Source organism: Alligator mississippiensis, chromosome 3 (assembly GCF_030867095.1).
Source record: "Alligator mississippiensis isolate rAllMis1 chromosome 3, rAllMis1, whole genome shotgun sequence".
Classification (NCBI taxonomy): domain Eukaryota; kingdom Metazoa; phylum Chordata; order Crocodylia; family Alligatoridae; genus Alligator; species Alligator mississippiensis.
Genome location: NC_081826.1, coordinates 131,204,524 through 131,227,635, shown reverse-complemented (window position 1 = coordinate 131,227,635; position 23,112 = coordinate 131,204,524). Strand labels below are relative to the sequence as shown.

Here is a 23,112-nt window from a genome sequence, read left to right as displayed (position 1 = left end):
TTCCAGGCTTTTGGGTCCAGTCTTGATATTATTTAAATGTAGGGGTTGCTTGGGAGTTTTTTTTCCTCTTCATGTGTTCTGTCCTTAGATAAACATTTAGAAGAGAGATACTCATATTAAACTGCTGCAGAAGTGCTCAAGTAGCAATGCACTGATGTTAACAAACCTATTGGCCTTTGTTTATCTTTTGTTTTACCTGGTACAATAAATGTAATGCTTAATTCAGGATTGCATTTGAGGTAAGCTGTAAAACAGAGAGAGGCCTCATCTACAATGTAAAAATAGCTATGATTGTAGAGCAAACATGCTATAATTTGTTATTATCCTGTTCTATTCTTATCTACTTTTGTAATGTGCTTGCATCTCAGCCCTAAGATTAAATCATACAAAATAGTAAAGAGAGGTAATTAGTAGGGGTGCACCAATAAAGATTTTTTTGGGCCGATACCAATGGCTGATTATTAACGAACCATATTGGCTGGTACTGATCCGATTGCCAATATGCAGCCTGGCAATGTGGAGAATGACATCCACCTGGTAACTCCGTTGGGAGGGGAAGGGGTTGGGGGAGAGAAGGGGAATAGGGGGGCAGATCAAGGCCCCCACAGTAAAGGAGGGAGTGGGGCTGGGGCAGAGGCTGCCCAGCCAGGGTGGGGCACAGCACGGAGCCATGAATGGCTCATCTGCGGGGCACAGGGAGGGTGGAGAGCTTCTGCCATTGTGCGCACCCCCAAGGGAAGGCCTGTGTGCAGGGTGAAGATGGGTTGCCGCTATTGGGTGGGACTGGGGGCAGTGCCAGGCGCTTTCCAGCAGGCGGGCTGGGCCAGGGCTGTGCTTGGGGCATATGGGGGGGTGTGGCAGGAGGTGGCAGTGCTGAGAGGAGGGCTATGGGGTGGGCTAGAGCTCCACGCAGCCCCTCCCCTCCAAGTGCAGCCACCACCTGCCCTGAGCACAGTCCTAGCCCAACCCCATCACCAGGAAGAGCATGGTGCTGCTCCCAGCCCCAGCCCACCCTCACCTTGCACACAGATCCAGGGGCACATGCCCCCTATGGCTCCCCCAGGGTGCACACAGTGGTGGGAGCCTCTCCCCCCCACACCCCCGGACAAGTCGCTTGTAGCTCTGTCCTGCATCCTACCCTGGCTGTGCAGCCCTTGCCCCTGCCTCAGCCCCACTCTCTCCCTCACCATGGGGGCCTTCATCTGCCCGTCCTGCCCCTTCCACCCCCAGCAGACTTACCAGCTGGATGCTGCTCCTCCAAGCTGCTAGGCTGGCCGCACATGCTTGCAGCATTTATCAGTGACATTATTAGCCACATCAGCCAAAAAAAGCCTATTGCCAATTATGTCAATTTTCCTTTTATTGGTGCTGATACAATATGGACTGTAGTAGTTAGTTCTGCTAATCTGAAGTCAGGCAACAGGCAGAACAAGTTGGCACCTTTAGAGACTAATTGTGCTGGCTGTGCACTGGGCCAGTTTCTTGGGATGTGTGAAATGGACCATATTCAATTTGGATTCGGATTTGGCCTGAATCAGGGACAGTGATTCAATTAGTTGATTCAAAACACTGTCCCCAATTCAATTCAGCCTAATACGAATCTAAAGATTTGATGCTGATTTGAAGAATCAGCGATTTGGCCATAGACACAGCTTTAAAAGTTTTTTCTACATATCTCAAGGTACCAGGCATGGCTCATGAATGCTGCAGTGCTGGGGTGGATGGAGCATCCCGCAGGGGGCCCCACCCCACCCCACCCCACCCCCACACATGCTTGGTGGTGAACCTGGAAGTGGACCGGAAGTGTTTCCAGTCCACTTCCAGGTCCATCACCAAGTGCGCTGGGGTCCCCCCTGCACCCCCATGGCTCGGTGATCAGTCGTGGGGGGACCCCAGGTGCCCCCCTGCCAGACCCAGGAGGCACCAGTCGCTGAGCCGGGGGGGTCAGGGGTCCCCAGCGTGCTCCCCTGTGGACCCAGAAGTGGACCGGAAATGCTTCTGGTCCACTTCTGGGTCTGCTGCCAAGTGTGCTGGGGACCCCCCCCGCCGCGTGCTCCTGTGGGATGCTCCATCCATCACACCGTTGCAGCATTCATGATCCACCTGGTATCTTGACATACGTAGAAAAAACATTTAAAGCTGTGTCGAGACCTGAATCGCTGAATCTTTCCGAATTTCTCTGAATCAATTTGGAGGGTTCCGATTTGATTCAGAGAGATTAGCGGGTCTTCTGATTCAGTTCGGATTCAGAGATTCAGCCACCGAATCGGGCCAAATCTCCATCTAATCAAATTAGGGACTGAAGCTTTGCACAGCCCTACCAGTTTCTGGTGCCAGCTCAAAACTTCTACTGGGTGCCATCAGCATCCAGATATCAACAGAGCCACATCCCTTACCTCAGCAGCAAGGGGAAATGACATATCAGCTTTAGGCCACTACAGGATTGCCTTGCCACCTACTATTTTACAATGATGCAGCGTAACATAGCTGTAGTGTAGCCCACAAGGGGGACGCTCCTGTCTATTGGAAGGAAGACAAAACAGTGGCTTGTCATCTCCTTCATGAATGTGCAGAGGCTAACAAAAGCCAATGATGCTGGGAACATTTCTTTTAGGACCTGATATCATTATAACATTTCTGCCTGTAAGATAAGGCAACAAATAATGTTGAGTTGAAAAAAAATGACTTCTGGTGCCATTCCTCCCCTGATACCTGCAGCTGAGTCAAAGGCCTACAGTTGAAGAATTGCGTGAAAGGAAAATCCTCATCCGCTTTAGTGACTACGTGGAAGTGGCAGATGCTCAGGACTATGACAGAAGGGCAGACAAACCCTGGACGCGGCTCACAGCTGCTGACAAAGTAAGTAAAGTGAGCTACAAGTGGAGGGAAGTAGAAGACCCCTGAATGGGTTACTAGGTTCCACAGTGCTGGTGTGATATGGTGTGGAACCACAGCACTCATGGGACTGACTCAACTCCATTGCCTTCCAAAGGCATCCACTTTTTTTCTTTTCCGCTTATGTTAATTTATTATGTTTTCTAGTTATGAACATTGGATGTCATTCTCCAGTCACCAGGAACAGCTCCACTGGAATCAGTTGCATTACACTAATTTAAAATCTTAGAAGAAGAGACCATGTTAGCTACCCTTGTATTTGTTTATTTTTTTGCCCTGTTCTGCCAGTTTACAAATGAGTAGTTCCTATCCACAATTTTCCATGTAATATTGGGGGACAGCATTAATGAACCAGTGCTACTGAAGTACTCACCCAAATTGCAGTCACATAATTTATCCTACAGTACAAAATTTTAATGGGTACATGAAAATTCAGTGTGTTCAGTGAAAGTCAATGGAAGGACGTGTCATAAAACAAATCAGTTCATGACACTGATAGGTCACTTTTCTGTGTTGAAGATATCATCCAGTATTGTTGTTGGAAGACAGAATGGATAGACATATCATGCTTCAAACAGGATATCTCTCCCACTCTCCACATAATTTTTTAACCACTGAATGGCTGCTGTATGTCCCCGGTACATAGCGAAAAGCTGTTCTTTCCATCAAGGGCACTCTCTTGTGAATATCACTGTACCATAGAGTCTAATAGAGGCTAGCAGCAAAGGGGTTAATGTTCTGGCACAAGTAATTTATAGATTGAAGATTAATAGTGCAAGGGGAAAGAGGTGAGCTTTTTTCATGCTTTGTGCTGATTCCATCTTTTTTATTTTTGTCTTGCATGTATAGTACCATGTCTGTTACTATTTTGTAAACGTGCTCTGCCCTTTCTTAGGCAGACATGATGACAGTCTCCACAAAAGGGACAGAAAAAATTTAAGCTTTTCTCATAGTTCTGAGGACAATGAGACTACGCATCTCATAAGTATTTTGTGCACTTTCAAGCCCTTTAAGTTTATAAGGCATCAATGAATGTGGAAATCAGGACCTGATTTATTTTTTTTACTATGGGGCTGGGTCAATGATGGACTATTACAAACAGGCAGTGGCTAGGGAACAGGAGGGGGAGTTGTGGCTTCTAACTCCAGCACTGCCTCTGACTTACTGTGATCTTGATTTTACTGGGTACATCTACACATGTTTTACTGAAGTTGACTAATTAGCTCTACAGTAAATCATTACTGTCTGTAAGTGCGCTGGTATTGGGGCGCAGTAAATTAATTAACTCCACCATAGGATAGTACTGTTGGCGATAGTACTATCCTACAGCAGAGTAATTACATACACTGAACTGCACATGTAGACAGTAACAGGGGCTGGCTGGGGCATGACAGTGCTAATGTGCGGCGGCTGCCTGCCACATAGCCCTGCACTTTAGCACCCTCATGCTCCAGTCAGCCTCTCCGGGGCTGCCCTACCCCAGCTCAAACTGCTGCGGTCCTGAACTGTGCTGCAGTTTATCACATCGCCTTAATGGCACGTGTAGGATGCATGCACTATGTCTCTGAGGGAAAGTTTTGCCAGTGGTACCAATAGAGTTAGGCCATAGGTCACTTTTATTCCAAAAGCCTTTCTTGGCACAGAGAGCTGTACAGATGTTGAAGAAGATTCCTGAGGAAGAGAACTGGCTTTTTCCCACCCTCTAATCCCCCTGACTGGAGAGCTTACCTATGAAACTCTCCAGTCATGGGGCTGGAACATATGTACATATTCCTGATGCAAAGCTATTTTGCTACCAGTAAAAATGTGTTACTAGTAGACATGAACATCTGTACACAGCATATATCTGTATATCTGTTACAATTTACACTCCAGCTTTTTGCCATTGAGTGTCCTGTGAAAAGTACCCCTTAGGAACCAATTTGTACTTTACAGTATTTTTTTTTCTATTTTATATATGGCAGAAATGAATGACTGTTCAGCTTTGTGAAGCATTTATGTATCTATGACTGGAATTAAAGGGTTTGATTATATGAGCTGGATACTTGTGATGCCAAGAGACAGTATTCAGTAACCTAAGAATCTCTCTTACTCTTTCTTTTACTGGAAAGTAGTATCACAGTGCTAAGTACCAGTGTTTAGGATGGCATGGAAGGGCAGCAAATAGTGGGAAAAAGTAACTTGCACCCTAGTTCAACTTTGATTTATGTAAATATCAGTCCATATCACTGAGCTCTTGGGTTCTCTGAGTGAGACCTCTAACAAAGACATGACATTTCCAGTTCTTAGTCCATCTGTGCTAAGTCCATCCATAAGGAAGCAAAGAAAGAGCACAAGCCTATTTTTCCTTATGAGAGTCAGGTCTTGTGGTCAGTGCCATAATTCCTGACATTCACAGTTCCTGCTTTTCTCCATCCCATTTCCGCTCCTAAAACAGACAGCAAAGCAAATTCAGACCAGCTCTGAAAATACCTGACAGGGCTGCAAGTCCCCTGTAAAAGATGATTCCCCTTCAAAACTGTGATCCAATACCTCCATCTTCACTAGCTAATGCAAAGGAGATTTATTGCAAAAATACATTTTTGTAATGGATTTTCTATTTGTCACTTTATCTTGCTCTGTTCTGGGTATAGGAATTGTGTTCAGTCTCACTTCAACTCTACCAACTTTAACTGCTTGAAGAATAAAAAGGGCATCCTAAATCTTAACAATAGATCAAGACGTGTGGGATAATAGATCTCAGACCTTGTGGGAGTCAGCTGCCTGTGTGGCCCCTTCACAGTCACTTAAGCAGCAAATTGGTTGGCTGAAGGTAGGCTCTTGGGTTGCTGCATAGACATCACCCTCTGCAGTGATAGATGTGGCAAGGCCTGTCAGTTATTTTCAAAGTAAATAAAACAACAAAGCTATATATAAAAAGCACAGAGGGCCCAGACCTGCGGCTCATGTTCACAAAGCATATCACTTAGGGCTTGTCTAAATGAAAGCAATTTGCACTTGGATAAATCATTCTGGCACAGGGTCTCTCTTGTACTGGTCTCTGTACTGTTAGAGAGGGAAACCCATTGAGATATCCCTAAATAAGTGACAGTGGGGCTGCCATGACTAAAAGTTTTTATAACCATGTACAAAAGGAGCAGCATCAACTGATAACCAATAACCTAACAAGGCAGAGGTTCAAAGATAATAGCTTCTAGAATAGATCCTGGGCTCTGACATCAGCAGATTTGCTGCTTGGAGACTCAACATACTCTTCAGTCAGGGCTGATCTTTGACCCACTCAAGTGATCTGAAGGAAATTCTTTCCAGCAGGTCCAGCTGCTGGGATTTGATGCTGGTTTTGGCTGTAGGCCCCTGACAGATATTTAAGTAAAGGCGCAATGGGATCTGATGCAGAATCCCAACAATCACACATCCTGCTATTCCATGCATGTGCCCTGCACTGGCAAGTAGCAAGCTTGGCTTCCTGCACTCCCCCACCTGGGAACACCAGTCAGCTGATTGGGGCTCCCAGGTGGGGAAGTGCAAGGTGCGCTCCCGCGGCTGGAAGATCTGAGCATCTGACTGGGGCTCCCAGCCATGGGAGTCATGATGTGCTCACGGCTGAGAGCCCCGATCAGTTGAGGGACACTCCCAGCCGACGGAGTGCACAGGAGTCTTGAATGGCTCCCATGTGCTCCACGGCTGGGCATTGGCTACACATTCAATTAAATGCAGGATAGGAACCAGCTGAAAAATTATTACACATATTTTGTGTAATCACTTTGTGGCTTTTTGCTCATTTTATCACACCATTAATTTACTGAACGTGTGGCCAGGTCACTTTTTAAGACATGATTAACCAGTTAATCACATCTGAAGTGTAACGTGTATCAGGGGCCTTAATTAGCACCACTTCTTGCTAAGAGTTCTGATTATGCATAAAACTATTATTTCAACCAAATAATGGGGCCATTCAAGCTGGGAGTCTCATTATTACCTCAGTGACATTTAGGCTCTAAATTTCCCAAAGGCATTGAGTTAAGTATCTAAATACCTTAACGCTATGGATCCCAGACACTTCTGAAAAAATGTTTTCCTGTATCGTGGTTACACATGCCTTTTGCTCTTTTTCACTGGACAGCTGGATATGCTTCATTTAGGACTGTCATTGCAGACCTCTCCAAATTTTCTGCCAGGACAGAACGTGGCCATCGGCCTTTCACAGGCCTACGAGAGCCTTTAGCATTCACACTTGGTACCCTACACTGGCTTCCTGTCTGCTTTGAGTGTATTTGGTTATCATTGATAAAGTTCTGATTTATCTAGGACCTGCCACTACTTTGACTTTATAGCTGTTGTTGTATGTCCTGCTGCAGCATCAGCTCTGTAGGACTAAATGATCTTGCTCTCTGTCTTAGAGGTTGAATTAATGGGAGCAGGTAGCAGGGCACTCTCAATAAAGGCACTTCAATACTTTCTCCCTTTGGCTTCAGTAGAGTCAAAGCTTGGAAGTCACTCAGCTGTAGCATAAGATTAGTTGGTCCCAGCTTGCTTTCTGTTGCTGTTCCAACATATATGCTTGCACCTGTTTGAGGGTATTTGCATGAGAAACCAGAACAAGACCCTGTGTCTCACGATTCAGACAGGTGTCTTCAGCCAAGATATTGCTTGCCTCCATGGGGTTTAGATCATATTCATCTCTTTTCTTTTTTAATATTTTAAACAGCCTTTTCCTCCTCTCTCTCTGAAAACAGTATTTACGGTCTCTTCACTCATTAAGAAATAAGTTCACTCTGTCGACAAAGCAGTTTATCTTGATCTTCCATTTGTGTATTTATGGCTTTCTTCATCATTTGCAGGCAGCCATTCGGAAAGAGCTCAATGAATTTAAAAGCACTGAAATGGAAGTTCATGAATTAAGTCGGCATCTAACAAGGTAAGCATCTAACAAGGTAGGCTTGAGAGATTTTTTTTAAGTAAATGAAGGAATACTGTTGATTTGCAAAACATACCAGCTCATTTCCTAAGCACATACTGAACTCATAACCACATGCAAACAACAGCCAGAATCAAACCATGAGCACACACACACACACTTCAGTATTGCATGTTTGTATTCAGTTTTGTGCCAGTTCTTAACCTCATTTAATCTATTTTCTTTTCTTCTTTCCTTATTTTTGCTCATTCAGCATCCCTTTCCCTTGCATTTCACTTGTTCTGGTATCTAAAATAAACAGTGTTTGTGTCTGAAAGGAAAAGAAACGCCAGGGAATTATAGCAATCTTCCTTTTGCAGAGCTAATGCATAGCAAGATGCTGTTACTCTGCAATGGAAACACAAATCATGTACTGTTGACTACTCAGATTATTCCATTTATTAATCCCTGAGTTCCAGGTCTTTTCATAGGCAATTCAGTGGTGGAGTATCAAGCTCAGTATCATAACGGCCTACAAGGATATCAATTAATGCTGATCTAGGCAGAAAAGCTGATGACTGGATGAGTTAGGAGCCTGAGCTAACATCTCATTTCTAGAAACCCATACTCTAGGCACTTTGATGGATCAAGAAGTTTCCCAGCCCCTCTCCTTGCTGTTTCTATTCTGGGAATTATTTTAAGAGCTGCTAACCCCCTGCAATTCCAGGTGAAGCTAGTGGGAGCTGCAGGTGCTCAGCACCTCTGAAAATGGGGCTCCCTGCGGTTAGTAAAGTCCTACACCTAATTCACTTTTATTCTTTTATAGATTGAAACAACAACTGTAGGTATTCATGTTAAAAGGGAGGTCTTGACAAAACCAGAGCAGCTCTAGTATTTGTACACTTAGGGAAGACTGCTAGAGGTACTCATACAAAATTTAGTTAATGACTTTAAGAGTGATGCTGAAAATATTACAGCTGAATTAATTCACCACTTGTAGATCTGTATTTATGGAAATTAAAAATTGCAGTAATTTTTTTAATACATTGGGCATCTGCTCATTTTCAGGAATGATCCACTAGCTTAGTGGGAGGCAAGACTTTTTGGCAGATATGCCACAAATTAGTCCCACACCCTCCCTGAGTGCCACTCTGATCCCCTTCTCCACTTGGCTGCTCTGCTTTTTGCTCCCTACCCTATCTGCTCCTGTGCTGCCCATCCCCTCCCTAGTCTGCTGCATACCACACACAGAGGCTGCCCATGCCATAGGTGATGCATAGGGGGGGCACAGGAGGGCATGTGATTGGCTGCTGCCGAAGCCGCTGGCAGCTTCTGCGGGTGGTGACCCCTCCCTACCCCCGTGCTGCCAATACGCCTGGCAGCAGCTGCAGACAGTCCCTGCTCACCACTCACTGCTGCCAACAATGTGGACAGTGGCTACAGCCGGTCCTCGGTCCCTGCTCACCACCAGGGTGGCCCCCCAGTTGCGGAAGGCACCAATCATTCATGGCCCATGCTACTCGTGGCACGCATGCCGCAACTGGCCACCCCTGCCCTAGCTAATTCAAATGACTTCTTCATAGATCGCTGTATTTAAAGCTATGCAATAGTCTGACTACTTACTTGAAATGATAGAATGCATCTGGTCTAGGAGGCTAAGCCCTGTGCCTGGCTATTAGTTCAATAAAAAGTGCTCTTGGAATCCCACATGCTGCTAATGCAAACCAAAGAATTGTGATTGAATACTAGACCATAGAAACTGAAAGAGTGGAAAGATTTCATTCAGCCCTGCTGAACTGATTAATGGGAATAAAAAATTGTGGGGGCAAGGGTGGAGCCATGTAGCAGCAACCTAGTATTAGAATATGTTTGCAAGAGGTGAGCAGTTACTTTTGAACCATGAGGTCCCAGGTGAGCGCCAGTTCTGACAGCAGAACTGCCAAGAATATGTATGCAATATTCATCACCAAACTAATTGATGGCCTCAGTGGATTGATGCGAAAGCTGATATGGGTCTATCAAATTTAGCCACCACCCAACCTCTAACTTACTAAGGACCTAATCATGAAAAGTACTTGCAGCTCAGTCTAGATTTACATGAAACAGCCATTCTGGTTTGCAGGGATACCAGCTAACCCACAGCTATCCTTGGCTTACGCAGCATACTTGAAGCTAAAAGAAGGTTCATCATCTATAGAGGTATTCTGGTTAGACCAACAGCCCCAGAAAACATTTACTTACAGGGTACACACTTAGGAGAATCAGTAATTCTCCTAAATAAACTCAGCTAAGTAACCATTATAAAATAATTAGCAGGGTAATGAGCTATTCTAAGGCATTGACATATGTGCTGGATCAAACATGTGAATAGTACAGATAAATTAGTTCATGACTGTAAAAAATCAGCAACTAAACACTTCCCCCTGCCCCCTCCCCTCCCTCCACACCCCCCCCCCCCCCCCCCCCCCGCCAGCCTGCCTGCATGACTTGGAGACAAAACCCTTTTGGTTATAATTCAGTGCATGCAGGAGAGCTGTGAATTTAACACCAAATGTCTCTTTAAACTGAAAAATTTATACAAATTCTTTTTACCTGAAAATCTAAGGGTTTGTCCAAACAAATAACGTACTCTGGAATCAGACAGGGTGAAAATTTAAAGTGCAATGTTAATCTAAAATAACTTCCACGGAGACGTATCCTAAAGGTTTGATCCAGACTTTGTCATTGACTTCCACAGGCTTTGTATTAGGTCCTTAAAAACTTGTAACAACACTGAGTTTGCTGTTACTGTTGTTTAGGCCCATTTTTAAATGGGTAGACTGAGGACCAACTTTACACAGAAAACAGAGATCTTGGTTTCTAGTGCCTTGCTCTAAGTGTTAGATAATGGTGCCTTTACATAAACATGCATGTAAGAATATTTCTGTTGCAGAATATTGCATTTTTTTTCATTCACCCTTTTTCTTTTAGGTTTCATAGACCGTAGCAGTTCAATTCTTCCTGACTACTATGCCGTCTTAAAAACATAATTAAAAGGAACCATAAGTGCTGGTATTATTCACTTCCCTGTTACGTACAATGTAAATCTTCCAAACTGCCTTTTTAAAAAAAAAATAAAAATAGGAAAAAAAGATGAAAATTGTATTTACATGTGATGGTTACTGCTCCTTCATCAGACCTGCTGGCACATCCCTTGATAAGAGAAAATACCCCTGGTGGGAGTCATGCCAAGATCTGGCACCTATGTTTAAAGACTTCCTGGCATGTGGATTCACCATATTTGTCCAAGCCCAGCTGATAGTGCATCCATTCTGTCTTCAGTCACCCCTCATCCTTGCAAGCATTTGTCATCCAACTACAAAGACCCCTGAAGCACTTGGTGTTGTTCTGGGAATGACTCTTCTGGGTGAAGTCTCCAACAGGCCTGCACCCCAAGCATTAAAGCACTTAAACCAAACATTACTTTCTATTTGTGAGCACCTTAGAAGAAGGATAAGGGAGAACTACTATAAGGATCAGCCCATCTTGAACATTTTCTGAGTACAAAGAAATTCACATTCCCTGGAAAAGTGTGTGGCTGCCTGACCATCACTGTTTTGCTTCCCAAGAAAAGAGCGTGCTTCAACCAGAGCAGGATTCTTCATGGAAGGCTGGTTTCACTCCATCTTTTTGTATTTCAAAATGTACTTTTCTAAATATAACACTGAATCCATGCATTAAAAAAGAAGACGTTGTCAGCAAACATAAGGGGCTTCATTCCCCCCTGCCTTGTATCTTGTGTAGTAGCCTATGCCTGTGCCTCGTGATTGTAAAGAGGATGTAGAACACAACCCAATCAGGCTGTGTTTTATGTCCACTTTGTACAAGTGTCGAAGACAGCAGGTGCAGGTCCGTGAAGAATTGGGTCCAAGATTGAATTCCAAGAAGGTCCTTGTGGGATATACGCTGTCTCTCTGCATGTGGGAGATATTTCAAAGACAATGTGGGTATTAAGGGTGTGAACTTAAATCTGACTGAAAATAACCTCTCAGGTTGATTCCATTGTATTGTTGTGGGTGGTCAGAACTGGCTGCCGTATCTAGATCCAAGCTGTTCAGCAAAAAAAAAAAAAATGTATCTATCATCTCTTTCCCCCATTGGCATGTTTTTAACTGGTAAAGGGTCCGACCAGGGTTCAGTTGTGCGAGGAGCCGAGCACTATGGCTCTACTCAAGCAATGTACTTAAACACATACTTAGCTTTCGCTAAGAGCATCATTAGTTACTTTGCAAATGACAGTACTCACATGCTTCCTTAAAGATAAGCACAGGCCTCAGTGCTTTGTCCGATGGGGACCAGAGTGTTCAGCGCCCTGCAGAATCAAGCCGTTACAGAGTATAACCATAGCAAGCTACATACAACGCTGTATGTGATCCCATATAAGAAAACATTATGCTGTGCTGTGTAGGTGGTCCAAAGCACTGTGGTAATATCCACATAAGCAACAGGGTTCTGGATAGTATCATTTTTATTTTATAATTTGTCTTTTGCATTTAAAAATTTGTGAAGAGACGCCAAAGTTTTCTATGACCACAGTGTCTTTGTAAGAGGGTCTTCTCTCTCTATGTGTTATACGATCCCTCATTTTCTCACTTCTCTGGGTTGCTCTGTAACTGCAGCTCCCTCCTTCCACCTCAGTTTGATTTCTATTAGAATCAGGTGGAGATTTCTCTCCCAGAAAGGAGCTGTCACCAATCCTGTGTAGTCACCCTGGCTCTGGTCTCATCTCTGCTTAGACTTATTGCTGGTCTAAATCAGGAGTAACTCACTGGCTCAGTGGATCTAGATTAATCTTAAAGCTGAAGTAAGTGAAATAGACTGAGGGCTCTTGATTTCAGAAGGACTTGAGGACAATATCCCAGGGTTGGGTTCTATATGGGAAATGTGAAAGCATTTTGTTCTTGTATGTAAGCACCATAATTATTTGGAGAATAATACAGGGTGAACACAAATAATTATTTGGAGAATAATATATGCTAGAGTATGGTGGAGGCCTACAACTTTTTAATTTTTACTACAGAAGCTAAAGAACGAAGTTGTCCTTTTGATTTGTGGTAGTAGGTCTTTGGAGTTAAATCCTGCACAGATTACCATGTTCTGCCTAGTGTTTTCCTGATAGTATATAAATACCTACAATGATCCCTATGCCCTGATCATGTGCATAGGATATGTTTGTGTATCAAAAGAAAATAACCCCAAAGTAGAGACGGTTTCTCTCTGTTTGAGGCAGTGTTACTCTCCTTGGAACTATGGTCTGCCATTGACTACTGATCACAGCCTCAAATACAGGACCATGCCAATTAAAGTTCCTGGACCTACAATGCATTTCCTCAGACATGGGTTCATTAGTAGCTGGAACACAATGTGAAATGTTATCAGCATCGTGCAGAAAAGTTCTCACCCTGGCATATATTGCTACATGCTGTTTTAGTTAAGGCATGGGGAGGCATATCTTAATTTGCACACACAGCAAGGAGGTGTTATGGCTTCAAAAAGAAGGAAAGCCAAGGTCTTGGCATTTGAGCATACATAATGCATTATCATCAAATAGCTGCAGGGCCAAAGATCCCTGCTCTGGCTTCTCTGCTTTGTTATTGAAGAGGGTCAGTCCTGCAGGATGGGTTGAGGAGCAACAAAAATCACAGTAGCCAGAACTGGTATGACTGTGGGAGGAACTAGAGAAAGGGCAGATTATCTGTTAAAGAGGAAAGGGCACCAAAAAAAAAAGAAAAAGCATTGAGCAGTGTTTGCTGTGAAGATCTATCTACACTAAGCAACTCACACTGCACAACTAGATGGAGGAAATGCTGCTCTAGCACTGCACCTTGCCCTTGGTGTACCAAGGTACCAACCCCAGTGGGAACCTATCCTGACTGGGCTGGCCCTGCTCCACAGCTGTGTAGGGTGCATTAGACCCAGCTCTGGGTAACAGTGGAAAGAGTTTGTTTATGGTAGTATTGACTTCCAAGCAGATGAGCGTGATAATCTGAAATAGTAGTCAGTGGACCTGCTAATGTTTCAATACAGCAGTGCTGTTCAACCTGTTTCCTTGGTGGGCCAGATGGGGAGTGCCTGGTCCATCTGCAGGCTGGATCCAGCTCATGGTCCTCCTGAGCCAGTATCCAAGGCAAGTGCAGCAGTGCCCCATCCGGGGGGGGGGGGGGGGGGGGGGGGGCCTGACCCAGTCATGCAGTGAAAGGGGGCTTCGCCTGGCCCCAACCTGGCCCAATGGGGGTGAAGGGGCACCACAGCCTGGTCTCAGGGGGAAAGGGGCATGGCCCAGCCCTGATCCAGCCATGTACTTGAAATAGGATGTGGCCCAACCCCAACTGGGTTGTGCAGTGGTGGCAGGGTGGAGGGTGCCCCAGCTCTGATCTGCCAAGGGCTGGGGAATCTGGCAGTGGGGAGGGGTGGCAGTATTCATTGCCACTGCCCCACCCCCCAATTTATGGGGAGCCCAATGGCCAGAAGTTGAGCACCCCTGCTCTAGAGGTACAAATACCAGCATAATGGGCAACAAAATAGTGCTGAGGAATCCACCCTAAGTAAGTGCCCAACACTTTATCATGGAGTAATCTATGCTACTGAGCTGGTATTTTACTGTTAATAATGCTCTGGGTATTTCACAGGCATTACCCTCTAAAAAGACACCTTGCTGAAAGGTCACTGATGACAAAAGACTAGATTGCACCCTTAGTTTGCATGTATAGCAACCCAATGACATTAATGGGCACTACAGAGCAAAATGACAGGGGGTTTTTCACCACTTTTTCACAGAACTGTGAACATGTTCCCCATTAGACACTATGCTGCAGTCAAGTCATGCAGTACTTGGTATTCTTTTTTTGGAAAAGAGAGGCGTGTACACTTTTCCTAACATAGTCCAGGTGGAGGTAAGGATAGAGCAGATGCCTTCCCTTTGGAATAGTCAGTTATCAGCAGTGAGCTTCATTTGCAACAGAAGGCTATCTAAAAATAAGAGCAATGTATCTTGCTTGAAAAAGAAATAAATGTAAGGTGGTAAGGACAAAACTTGCTTCACTGCATTATTGATCACTAAGTATGCAGAAGAGAAAAAAACGCTAATGTTGAAAAAGACAAATTGTCAGTAATAACCTAGTGAATCCTAACCCACTCTTCTTAACATTTCTAAGTTGTAATGTAACTTCTGCTCCAGAAAGAAGCAAGAGCATGGAGTGATAGTAAAAATAACTGTAACACTTCTTGCTAAATGGTTTGAGAACACAACACAAACATCTGAGGTAAAGCAAAGGTGACATCTCTTCCTCCCCGCCCTTGCTAAAATACTTGAGGCTAGACCTGGGTGGAGGATTCATAAATAACAATGTATTTCACAACTATAGCCCTTCTCTCTGTGTACGTGTTTTCTATTTGAGCAAGCTTTAGAGTGTACACTCTGGAGTGGAGCCCATGGCCTCTCTTGCACCCGTAGTGCCAACACACACTGGGGGCATTTCCCAGGGGAGAGGCAAAATAGTGACTAATAATGATAGACTTCAATTTGTACTAATTTATATTTAAAACCTTTCAAACAAACCCCTTATACAAATAAGATTTGGCTTAACTTTACTCGTATGCACTTTACTGTCTCATCAGCTGTTCTCCCTTCACTGACCGCATGGATCACACATTGTGTGTGCAGACTGAATGGTTGAAATGGTATAAACAGCATCAATTTCCAATGTGATCAGAAAATACTTTCATTTGGATAAAAAATACTCATATTCACGTATAAATGAGAGGCTTCTTAATATTCCTGCCAGTAAACCACTTTGTACAAACATTCACTGAAGGAAACGGTGAAAATTGGGGCCACAGAAATCAAAAAAACTGGGTGCAAATGACCATTTTTCCTCAGGTGCTTACCCAGCTCCACTTTAGGATGACTGATAATACAAAAATTAAGTGAAGGGCACATTAACTGCTTTTCCATGCGTCTCAATTACTTCAGAGCCAGTTGCATTTTCCAGTTGATATCCAAGTGTATGTACATAGTTCGTCTTTGTATAGGAGTGAATGTGGTGACTGTCAATCATGTGCTCTTCCAGTATTGTAATTTAACAGATTATGGCTGTATGAAAACATGTAAATAACTAGAAAAAAAATTAAACTGGATCTCTATGTCCTAGGTTTTGTACATACTGAAACTGCATGCTATTTAAATTATTGTTTGTCTCTGTATGCAGTTTCTTAAAAAAAAAATTTAAAAAAAAAACATGCCTGCTCTCATGTATTGTGTTACTCTCTGTCATGCTTTTTGCTCAATATTTCAAAAAAAAGGTATGTATTTGAGGAGAGCAGGGAAGGGAGGGCTGTTGGGTGCACCTCACAGACTTACCAGAATGGAGAATAAGCTCAGTTACTGGGGTCAGATCATCAGCTGATGTGTAGTGGTATGGCAGTGTTGATTTTAATGGAACAATGTCAATTATACCAGCTGTGAGGCTAGTCGAGGATCTATGAAAAAGTTCAACAAGTGAACAGGACCCCTGTCTAAAATGTCAATAAGTTCTGTAGAAGAATCCAGTCAACAAGTGAATGTCATGTTTGCCACTTCATTTTAAGTCAGGTCTGCTATAGACTCCGTTCATGGAAATCTGAAAACCACAGCAATTTGACGGATAGCAGCAGAACAATTTGTAGAGAAAGTGCAATCAGAAGAGCCATCAACAGCACTGGCTCACCGCAATTGAGCAAGAATGATGCCATGTCAGGCTCCTCCAAGCCCCATGGCTTCTGTTTCTCTTTCTTCATTTTTCCCCAATTGCTATAGCGATTGCAAAAGTTGCCAGCATATTGCAACTTTCTATAAGCCATAAAGCGAAACAAGATGAAGTGCACAAGAACAATTCTCCAGGACATACTACCTAGCCTTGCCTTACCAGTCTGTACAGAGATGTAACAGTTGTATTACTGGCATGTCCATTCAGGCCAAGGTAATCTGTGCTTTGAACACCTGTCTGTCAGAAAGTGGGCTGAAATCACTGACTCATTTCACACCAGGTTCCTAGTAAGTGCAGGTGACCACTCAGCCCTAGTTGCTGAAAGCAGTTATGTTCAGGTACTCATGTTGGACTGAAATATCCATGTATTTCAACCAGTTCCATATACTACCCAACTCCAAATTTGCTCTTCCTCACTTCTATTCCTGAAGAAGACCATACGTGGTAATAATTATGTCACTGTTTTTATTTATTTTTAAGATCAAACAAAGAGAAAGAGATGTTCCAGTTAGGTTGCCCCAGCAACAACAGCTACTCTGTGTTTAATGACCTAAAAGTTACCATTTCCAGTAACCACTTGACACTCCTGCTTGCCTCACAAGCTTGGTATACACACACCGTCTTATTCATCAAGCATTGGCCCAGGTTTGTTAGTTTTAAATAAGTATCTGCTCCCTTTCTTTATCTTCTCCTCTTTCCCAATGGCTCATAAGGATGTGCAGGACCAGAACCTGTAGGCAGATCTAGGATTTTGAAAGGCGGAGCGAGGGTGCAGATGGTCAGGTGCATCATCACATATAAAACAACATACATTTTTCTCCTGTTAAAAATAAACTAGATGCTTTACTAATATGCTAGCAGCCTAGGGTTGTGTTAGTTAAGATCAAAGCAAGAAACAAATATAACTCCATTGGAATGAGTCAAAAACAATCTGCAGCACTGTGAAATAGGAGCTTCATGACCAGGAGCAGCTAACAGACAATGGAATTGTAGGAGGAAGCATAGCTTAATTAGTGGAACATCAAGACCACTAAGAAGGAGAGAGTGTTGCTAACACTTGTGGCATGAAGCATCTAAAAGACATCAGGTAGATTGCAATGACGCATGAAGTCAATTGACCCACTCAGCGCTACCTGGCTAGAAATGCTGCTACCATTGCCAGGCAGTTGTTTTTAAATTTGGGTGACCTAGAAATCAAAGGGGGAGGGGGGGGGTGCAAGTGCACAATCTCTCCGCCTGCCCCCCCACAACTGATCCATTCCTGCAAAAATCCACAACTCCCCTGCCTTGGGAGGCACAAGCTCACTGAGGTGACTTACAAAGTCAAGCTTCAGTTTATTGCATCTCTGGTGTCTATGCATTTAACAGTCAGCTTTTTCAAGTTTAAAAGACAGCGTTAAACCTGGGAGAAGGAAGCAGAACCCCCTCCCGGCACACATGCACGCACACACAAAATCCTGAATCTTATTACAGCCTTGTACATCATATTAAGAAACAAGAACCGAGATCCAGGGTACAGCACAAAGGGGGAACTTCTACCTGCTTGGAAAGACTATAGGTCTTGTCTACACCTTGATCCAGGCCCAGGTGGTGCCACCTACCTATGTGGTGGTGATGGGGCACCACTGAGTTAAAAAAAAAATCCCTATGAGGAGCCCCATTAGTCTTAACTGTTGCCAGTGTCAATTTGGACATGAGCCAGGGTGCTGTACGCTACAGCGAGGAAAAAGGGCAGGGGAGGGCAATCTTCCTTTTGATGTATTATCAAAGAATGAGAAACCAGTGTTAACACCAGAGAGCTAAGATGGCAAAGTGCCAGGACTGGATCCAAGAGCTCTAAATGCAAGCTCACGGCCCCAGTTTATCAGACAGGAACGGGTAGGGAGGAGAGGCTCATAAACTCTGCCCCACTGTGCCCTTCCCAGGGGAGGAATGATAGCTAGTATATCATGTTTGTATGATCATTGGGATTGCTTTGCTGACTGTGTGAAATAATAGCAGGTGCTCTGTCTCAGCAGGGCATGTAATTACTGCCGGGAGCTCCTTGAGAAGCAGGCCAGTGCCATCTGCCTGGCAGAATGGAAGGTAGCATCTGTCTGTGTTCAGCTTATGGATTCTGACTGATGCCGGAAACTCTTTAGTATTTTCTCACCTTCACAGGAGGTAACAAAGGGCTAACATTAGGCAAAGCCAGTCGAAAGTAATCCAAAGCTTTCCAGCCTGTTGGGCTGATGTGCTTCAGGTGCACGGGTTTCTTAGCCAACGGCAAAGGGAATAATGTAACCAGCATTACTTCAAGCTACTTTTGAGTCCCCATGCTAAATGGCCAGGCACTTATTTCCAGCTGGGTTGACTGGAAGGAAGTCTTTGGCTTGAGTCCCAAGTAGGGCAAGAACTTGTGTTTCTGGAGCCACAGCAAGAATCCCTTAACCACTCTGCCACCACAGCCTGGCTAATCCTGGGGTAGTTAACTTTGAGATCCTCCATTCAAAGGGAGTCCCTACAAACAAAGAGCTGGCAGTGGCCCAAGGTGACATTTTACAATAAACAGTCATTGGCATAAATATTGAAAGGGTTTATGAAACATGGATTAGAGGCAAAGCTACCCGATTTCACATAAATGTCTCCAGATCCAAACTCATATGTCATGTGTGCATACTGTCTCTTTGTCTCTCACATGCAAAGTACAATGGCATCAACAGGAGGGTGCGCATGCATGACCCTCTCCTCCCCCAGAACTGTCTAGTGATTAAAGAACATTTCTAGGAGGTAAGAAGTGCAGGTGTCCCATCAACCAGAAAGAAATCTTCTCCATCCTGGGTAACTGCTCCAACCACTGAACTCTAACAGGATGGTAGAATCTAATAGGATCACCTGTGCTTTAAAGGAAAACAGGGGGTATGATAACGTTTTTCACCAAACCCAAGCTGATCTGGTCCCCCAGAATCCAGCTACCAGATGGAGTTAGTTGGCTCACTGGCTAGCTCACTTGCCAGAAACATGGGAGAACTGAGACAAATTGCTTCTCACTAAATACATTCACCAGTAGGAAAAAGTGTAGAAGATGAGGGCTCCTCCTTCATCTCTTTAGCCCAATGACTCATTAATTAGTCCAGGCAAAGTGAAGGCCAATCAGAAGAAATGTGATATGAACATCAATACCTGGAAGACTCGAGCACTGAATCTTCCCCAATGGCACCGTGAAGTATGACAAAGCATCAACCATTTTGAGCAAACTCACCTCACCATGGAGGCAAATAGGCCAGAACGATAAGAGGAAAGCTCTGTGACCCAACATCACCAGGATCCACTCCTTCCTTCTGCAACTGTATGCCATGTCTGACGTGAAACATGCAGATCTTGGATTGGCCTCTTCAGTTGTCTCCAAACGCACTGATGACTTCCATATCATCTGGAAAAATGTCATCCTGGTACCAAGGGACTGTTGGCACCAATGAAGATGTTAATTAGTCGAGGCAAAGTGCAACACAAGCTGAGAGAGCACCCAAGCACAGAGCACTGCAGCACCTAAGTCTTTTTGTGGATCCTGTTATTAGCAACTATCCCTCTCCACTACACATAACTCCAAGACAGGTCACACATTTTACCAAAATCACCTCCCGGTCATAAAAAATCTGTAGTTCTATCAGTTAAACGCACTGAGTTCAGACTTACTGAAACTTGTCCATTGGCTTTATTTGTCATTTCAGTTCCACCTTCAAGAACTGAGTTACTTCCCAACCCCATCTCTTGCTATCTCAACCCGTTAAGCTTTCCCCTGTGCTTAACATTATCTTTATCATCTGGGGTCTTTGTCACACATTGCAAATGCTGGTCATAAACTGGGAGCTGACAGAGTGAGAATTAGAGAATGGTACTTATTTTCAGCTCTGGACATGGCTGCTTTTCAGGAAAACCAGGCCAAATTGTGACTATTTTATTTGCTTGTCATTTGTTTTATGTATTTTCCTCTAAAATGGAATGTGTTGATGCTGCCTTTATTGTCCTAGTAAAAAGAAAAGGAATTCTAGCTGCACTCCGCTCAGAAACATGCCTGGAGCAATCATACACAGGCAATGGCAGAGAAATAAATCCCTTCCCAATCATACTCAGTGGCCTGCCAGGGCCTGACCACACTCTCCCCCCACCCTGGTCTACAGAGACCCCAGCAAGGGTCTGCCTGGAGGGGGAGGGGGGAAGCAGCCCTTGCCAGGTTTGTCCTCATGTGGCAAGGGGCATGGCCAGATGGTGACCCAGGCAGCACCTCAGGCAAGTGGAGTGGGGAGGGAGGGGGATTAACCCCCCTGCCTCCCCTCTCCCACCAACATGAGACCTCAGCTAGGGTTTGCTGGCTCCCCCGCCCACCAGCCACTCAAGCAGCAGAGGGATGGCCAGCCAGTGGCCCAGGAAGCACTTCAGGCAAAAGGGGAAGGTGGGGGGAGGCAGCAGAGGGAAGCTGCTTGGGCTGCTGGCTGCCCATGCCCCCACCACTCGGGAACAAACCTGGCAAGGGCTGCTTCCCCCTTCCCCCTCCAGGCACACCCTGGCTGGGGTCCATGCAGGCCAGGGTGGAGGGTTTAAACCAGACGGCCTGGCTGTGCCCCCTGCCACTGGAGTGGCAAACAGGCAGGAAAAGCCAGCAGCTCCTGGCTGGGGCCCCATGGTGGTGGGAGAGGGGAGGCAGGGCGGTTTAATCCCCCTTCCTCCCCTTGGCCTGAGCCTGCTGTCCTGCACCCCTGCCCTGTCCACTCCACCTGGGAAGTCTGGCAGGGGCTGCTCTGCCCATGCCAGGCAAACCGGGCTGCGTCCCCAGCCAGGTTTCCCACCCCCACCCCTTGTCAGCCAGCCCTCACTGCTCTGGCTCGAGAACAGAGGGGTGGGGCCAGCCCTGCTTTGCTCAAGCAGACTGCACAGCCAAGCCCAGAGCTGCAAAGCATCCTGGGATGCTGGGGGACTGTGATTTAACTTGAACCAGGACAGGGTCTGGGACAGAAGTTCCACAAACCCGTTTGACCTAAATCAGTTACATCTCATACAACATTCAACCAGGTTTATCTTAAGGTAGTTTTGACCATTTTGAAACTGCTGTATGTGCACTGAACTTCTGTTCTGTTACAGGTTTAAACCAGTTTCTGATCACTTAAACTGGTTGATGTGTAACTTCTGTCCCTAGCCAAAACTAAATTTTAAAAAGAAAACACTTTTCCAAGCTACTTCTGAGCTTCAGAAAGCCAGCATGATGAAATGCACCCATTCAGGTGTGAAAAGCAGGGCTCTTAGTCCTGAAATGAAAACTTTAACCTAACAGTTGACTTATGACTTGTCTAATACCTCCAAAGCATGTTCCATTTAAAAAAAAACAAACCAAAACTGCCATGCCAGGTCGTAGGCAACCAGGTCTGGGGCTTACCTCAGAGTCAGAAGAAGCAACTGAGGTCCAAGGGGAGTGTGCCGAGGGAAGCCACAAGCCAGCAGATCCGTCCAAGGAACCAAGCCAGAGATCCAGAAGGTCAGGCAGAACATGGGGTCAAGAAACTAGCTGGGTCAGACATCCACAAAATCAAACCAGATTTGGGTCGGGTATCCAAAGGGTCAGGCTAAACTCGGGGTGTATGGGCAAACCAGGTCAGGTATCCCGAGAGTCTGTCAGGAAGCCAGTAGCAGCACAAGCCAAGGGTGTAGCAGCCTAGGAATAGGGTTGAACCTTGTTCCCCAGACACTTCCTTTTCTGGGTCAGGGGTTTATATTGGAAGGGATGAGCCCACTCCAGTGGCAGGGAGTGGGCATGTGGCTGGGACCAGCTGGAGGCTGCTGGCCACCTGCGTCTGCTGAGGATGAGCGGCTGTGCCGCAAGCTAAGACCACAGGTTTAAGGCCATGGTCTGACGCGCACAAACCATAAATTCCTTGTTATTTTAAACTAGATTATTTGTGCTGCTTTTTCAAAAAAATATTCCATCTACATGGGGCCTGGCAAGTACACCAGACATAATTCCACTGCCTTCATCAAAATCATTCCATTACCTCTGTATAACAGTAATAAAACAGGTCCTTTGAACCAATTCTTCCCCCAGAGTCATACTCATCTAGCAGCTTCAGTCAGAGTTTTACATATGCAGATTTTAAAATGAAGGTTTTTATGGAGCCACTGGGCCACAGTTGATGCCGACCTGATCCATGCTTCCCAGTTTTGTGGAAAAGTTTTCATCTGTCCACAAACTTTATAATCGGCTGAGTACAATCCCCAAGGCCAGATTTTGGAAATGGCTCCAGCTCTAAAATAAATGCAGTAAAACATATATTAAAGTCACTAACCAGATAATGGTGGAAGGACCCTAGAGCTAATCAACTATTAATTTTCCAACAGAAATTGCTCCTGCTTCACATGGAGGCAGATTAACTAACTAATGAACTTGCCCCTGAATAAATAATGCATATAATTAAACAAAACAGTTCTGCTGCTGCTTTGTACACGCAACTGAAACACTGCAGATGAACTTTCAGCTGACATTTAAACGGTGGCACTTGAATGCATTCT

The 23,112-nt window shown here is 44.8% G+C and overlaps 2 protein-coding genes across 9 annotated transcripts in view; one reads left to right on the top strand and one right to left on the bottom strand.

Moving 5' to 3' along the window:
* The window catches only part of PHACTR1 (phosphatase and actin regulator 1), a 476,216-nt gene extending 465,304 nt beyond the window's left edge, over positions 1–10,912 (top strand). For all 6 annotated transcript variants that reach the window (XM_019494850.2, XM_019494855.2, XM_019494858.2 and 3 more), the window contains 3 exons: positions 2,719–2,859; positions 7,737–7,813; positions 10,763–10,912. In XM_019494850.2, coding sequence (XP_019350395.1) covers positions 2,719–2,859; positions 7,737–7,813; positions 10,763–10,778 — 234 coding nt within the window. In that variant the 3' untranslated portion in view covers positions 10,779–10,912. The remainder of the gene's footprint in view (positions 1–2,718; positions 2,860–7,736; positions 7,814–10,762) is intronic.
* A 6,108-nt stretch (positions 10,913–17,020) lies between these two features.
* TBC1D7 (TBC1 domain family member 7) overlaps positions 17,021–23,112 on the bottom strand; it is a 41,673-nt gene continuing 35,581 nt past the window's right edge. Inside the window, exons 9-11 of one of the 3 annotated variants that reach the window (XR_002092613.2) lie at positions 21,986–22,849; positions 19,817–20,017; positions 17,021–17,318 (exon numbers count right to left, since the gene is read on the bottom strand). The gene's annotated coding sequence lies outside the window, so the exon portion shown is untranslated. Of the gene's footprint in view, positions 22,850–23,112 lie in introns of all 3 variants that reach the window. The other 2 variants (XR_002092611.2, XM_059724425.1) reach the window with 2 other exon arrangements.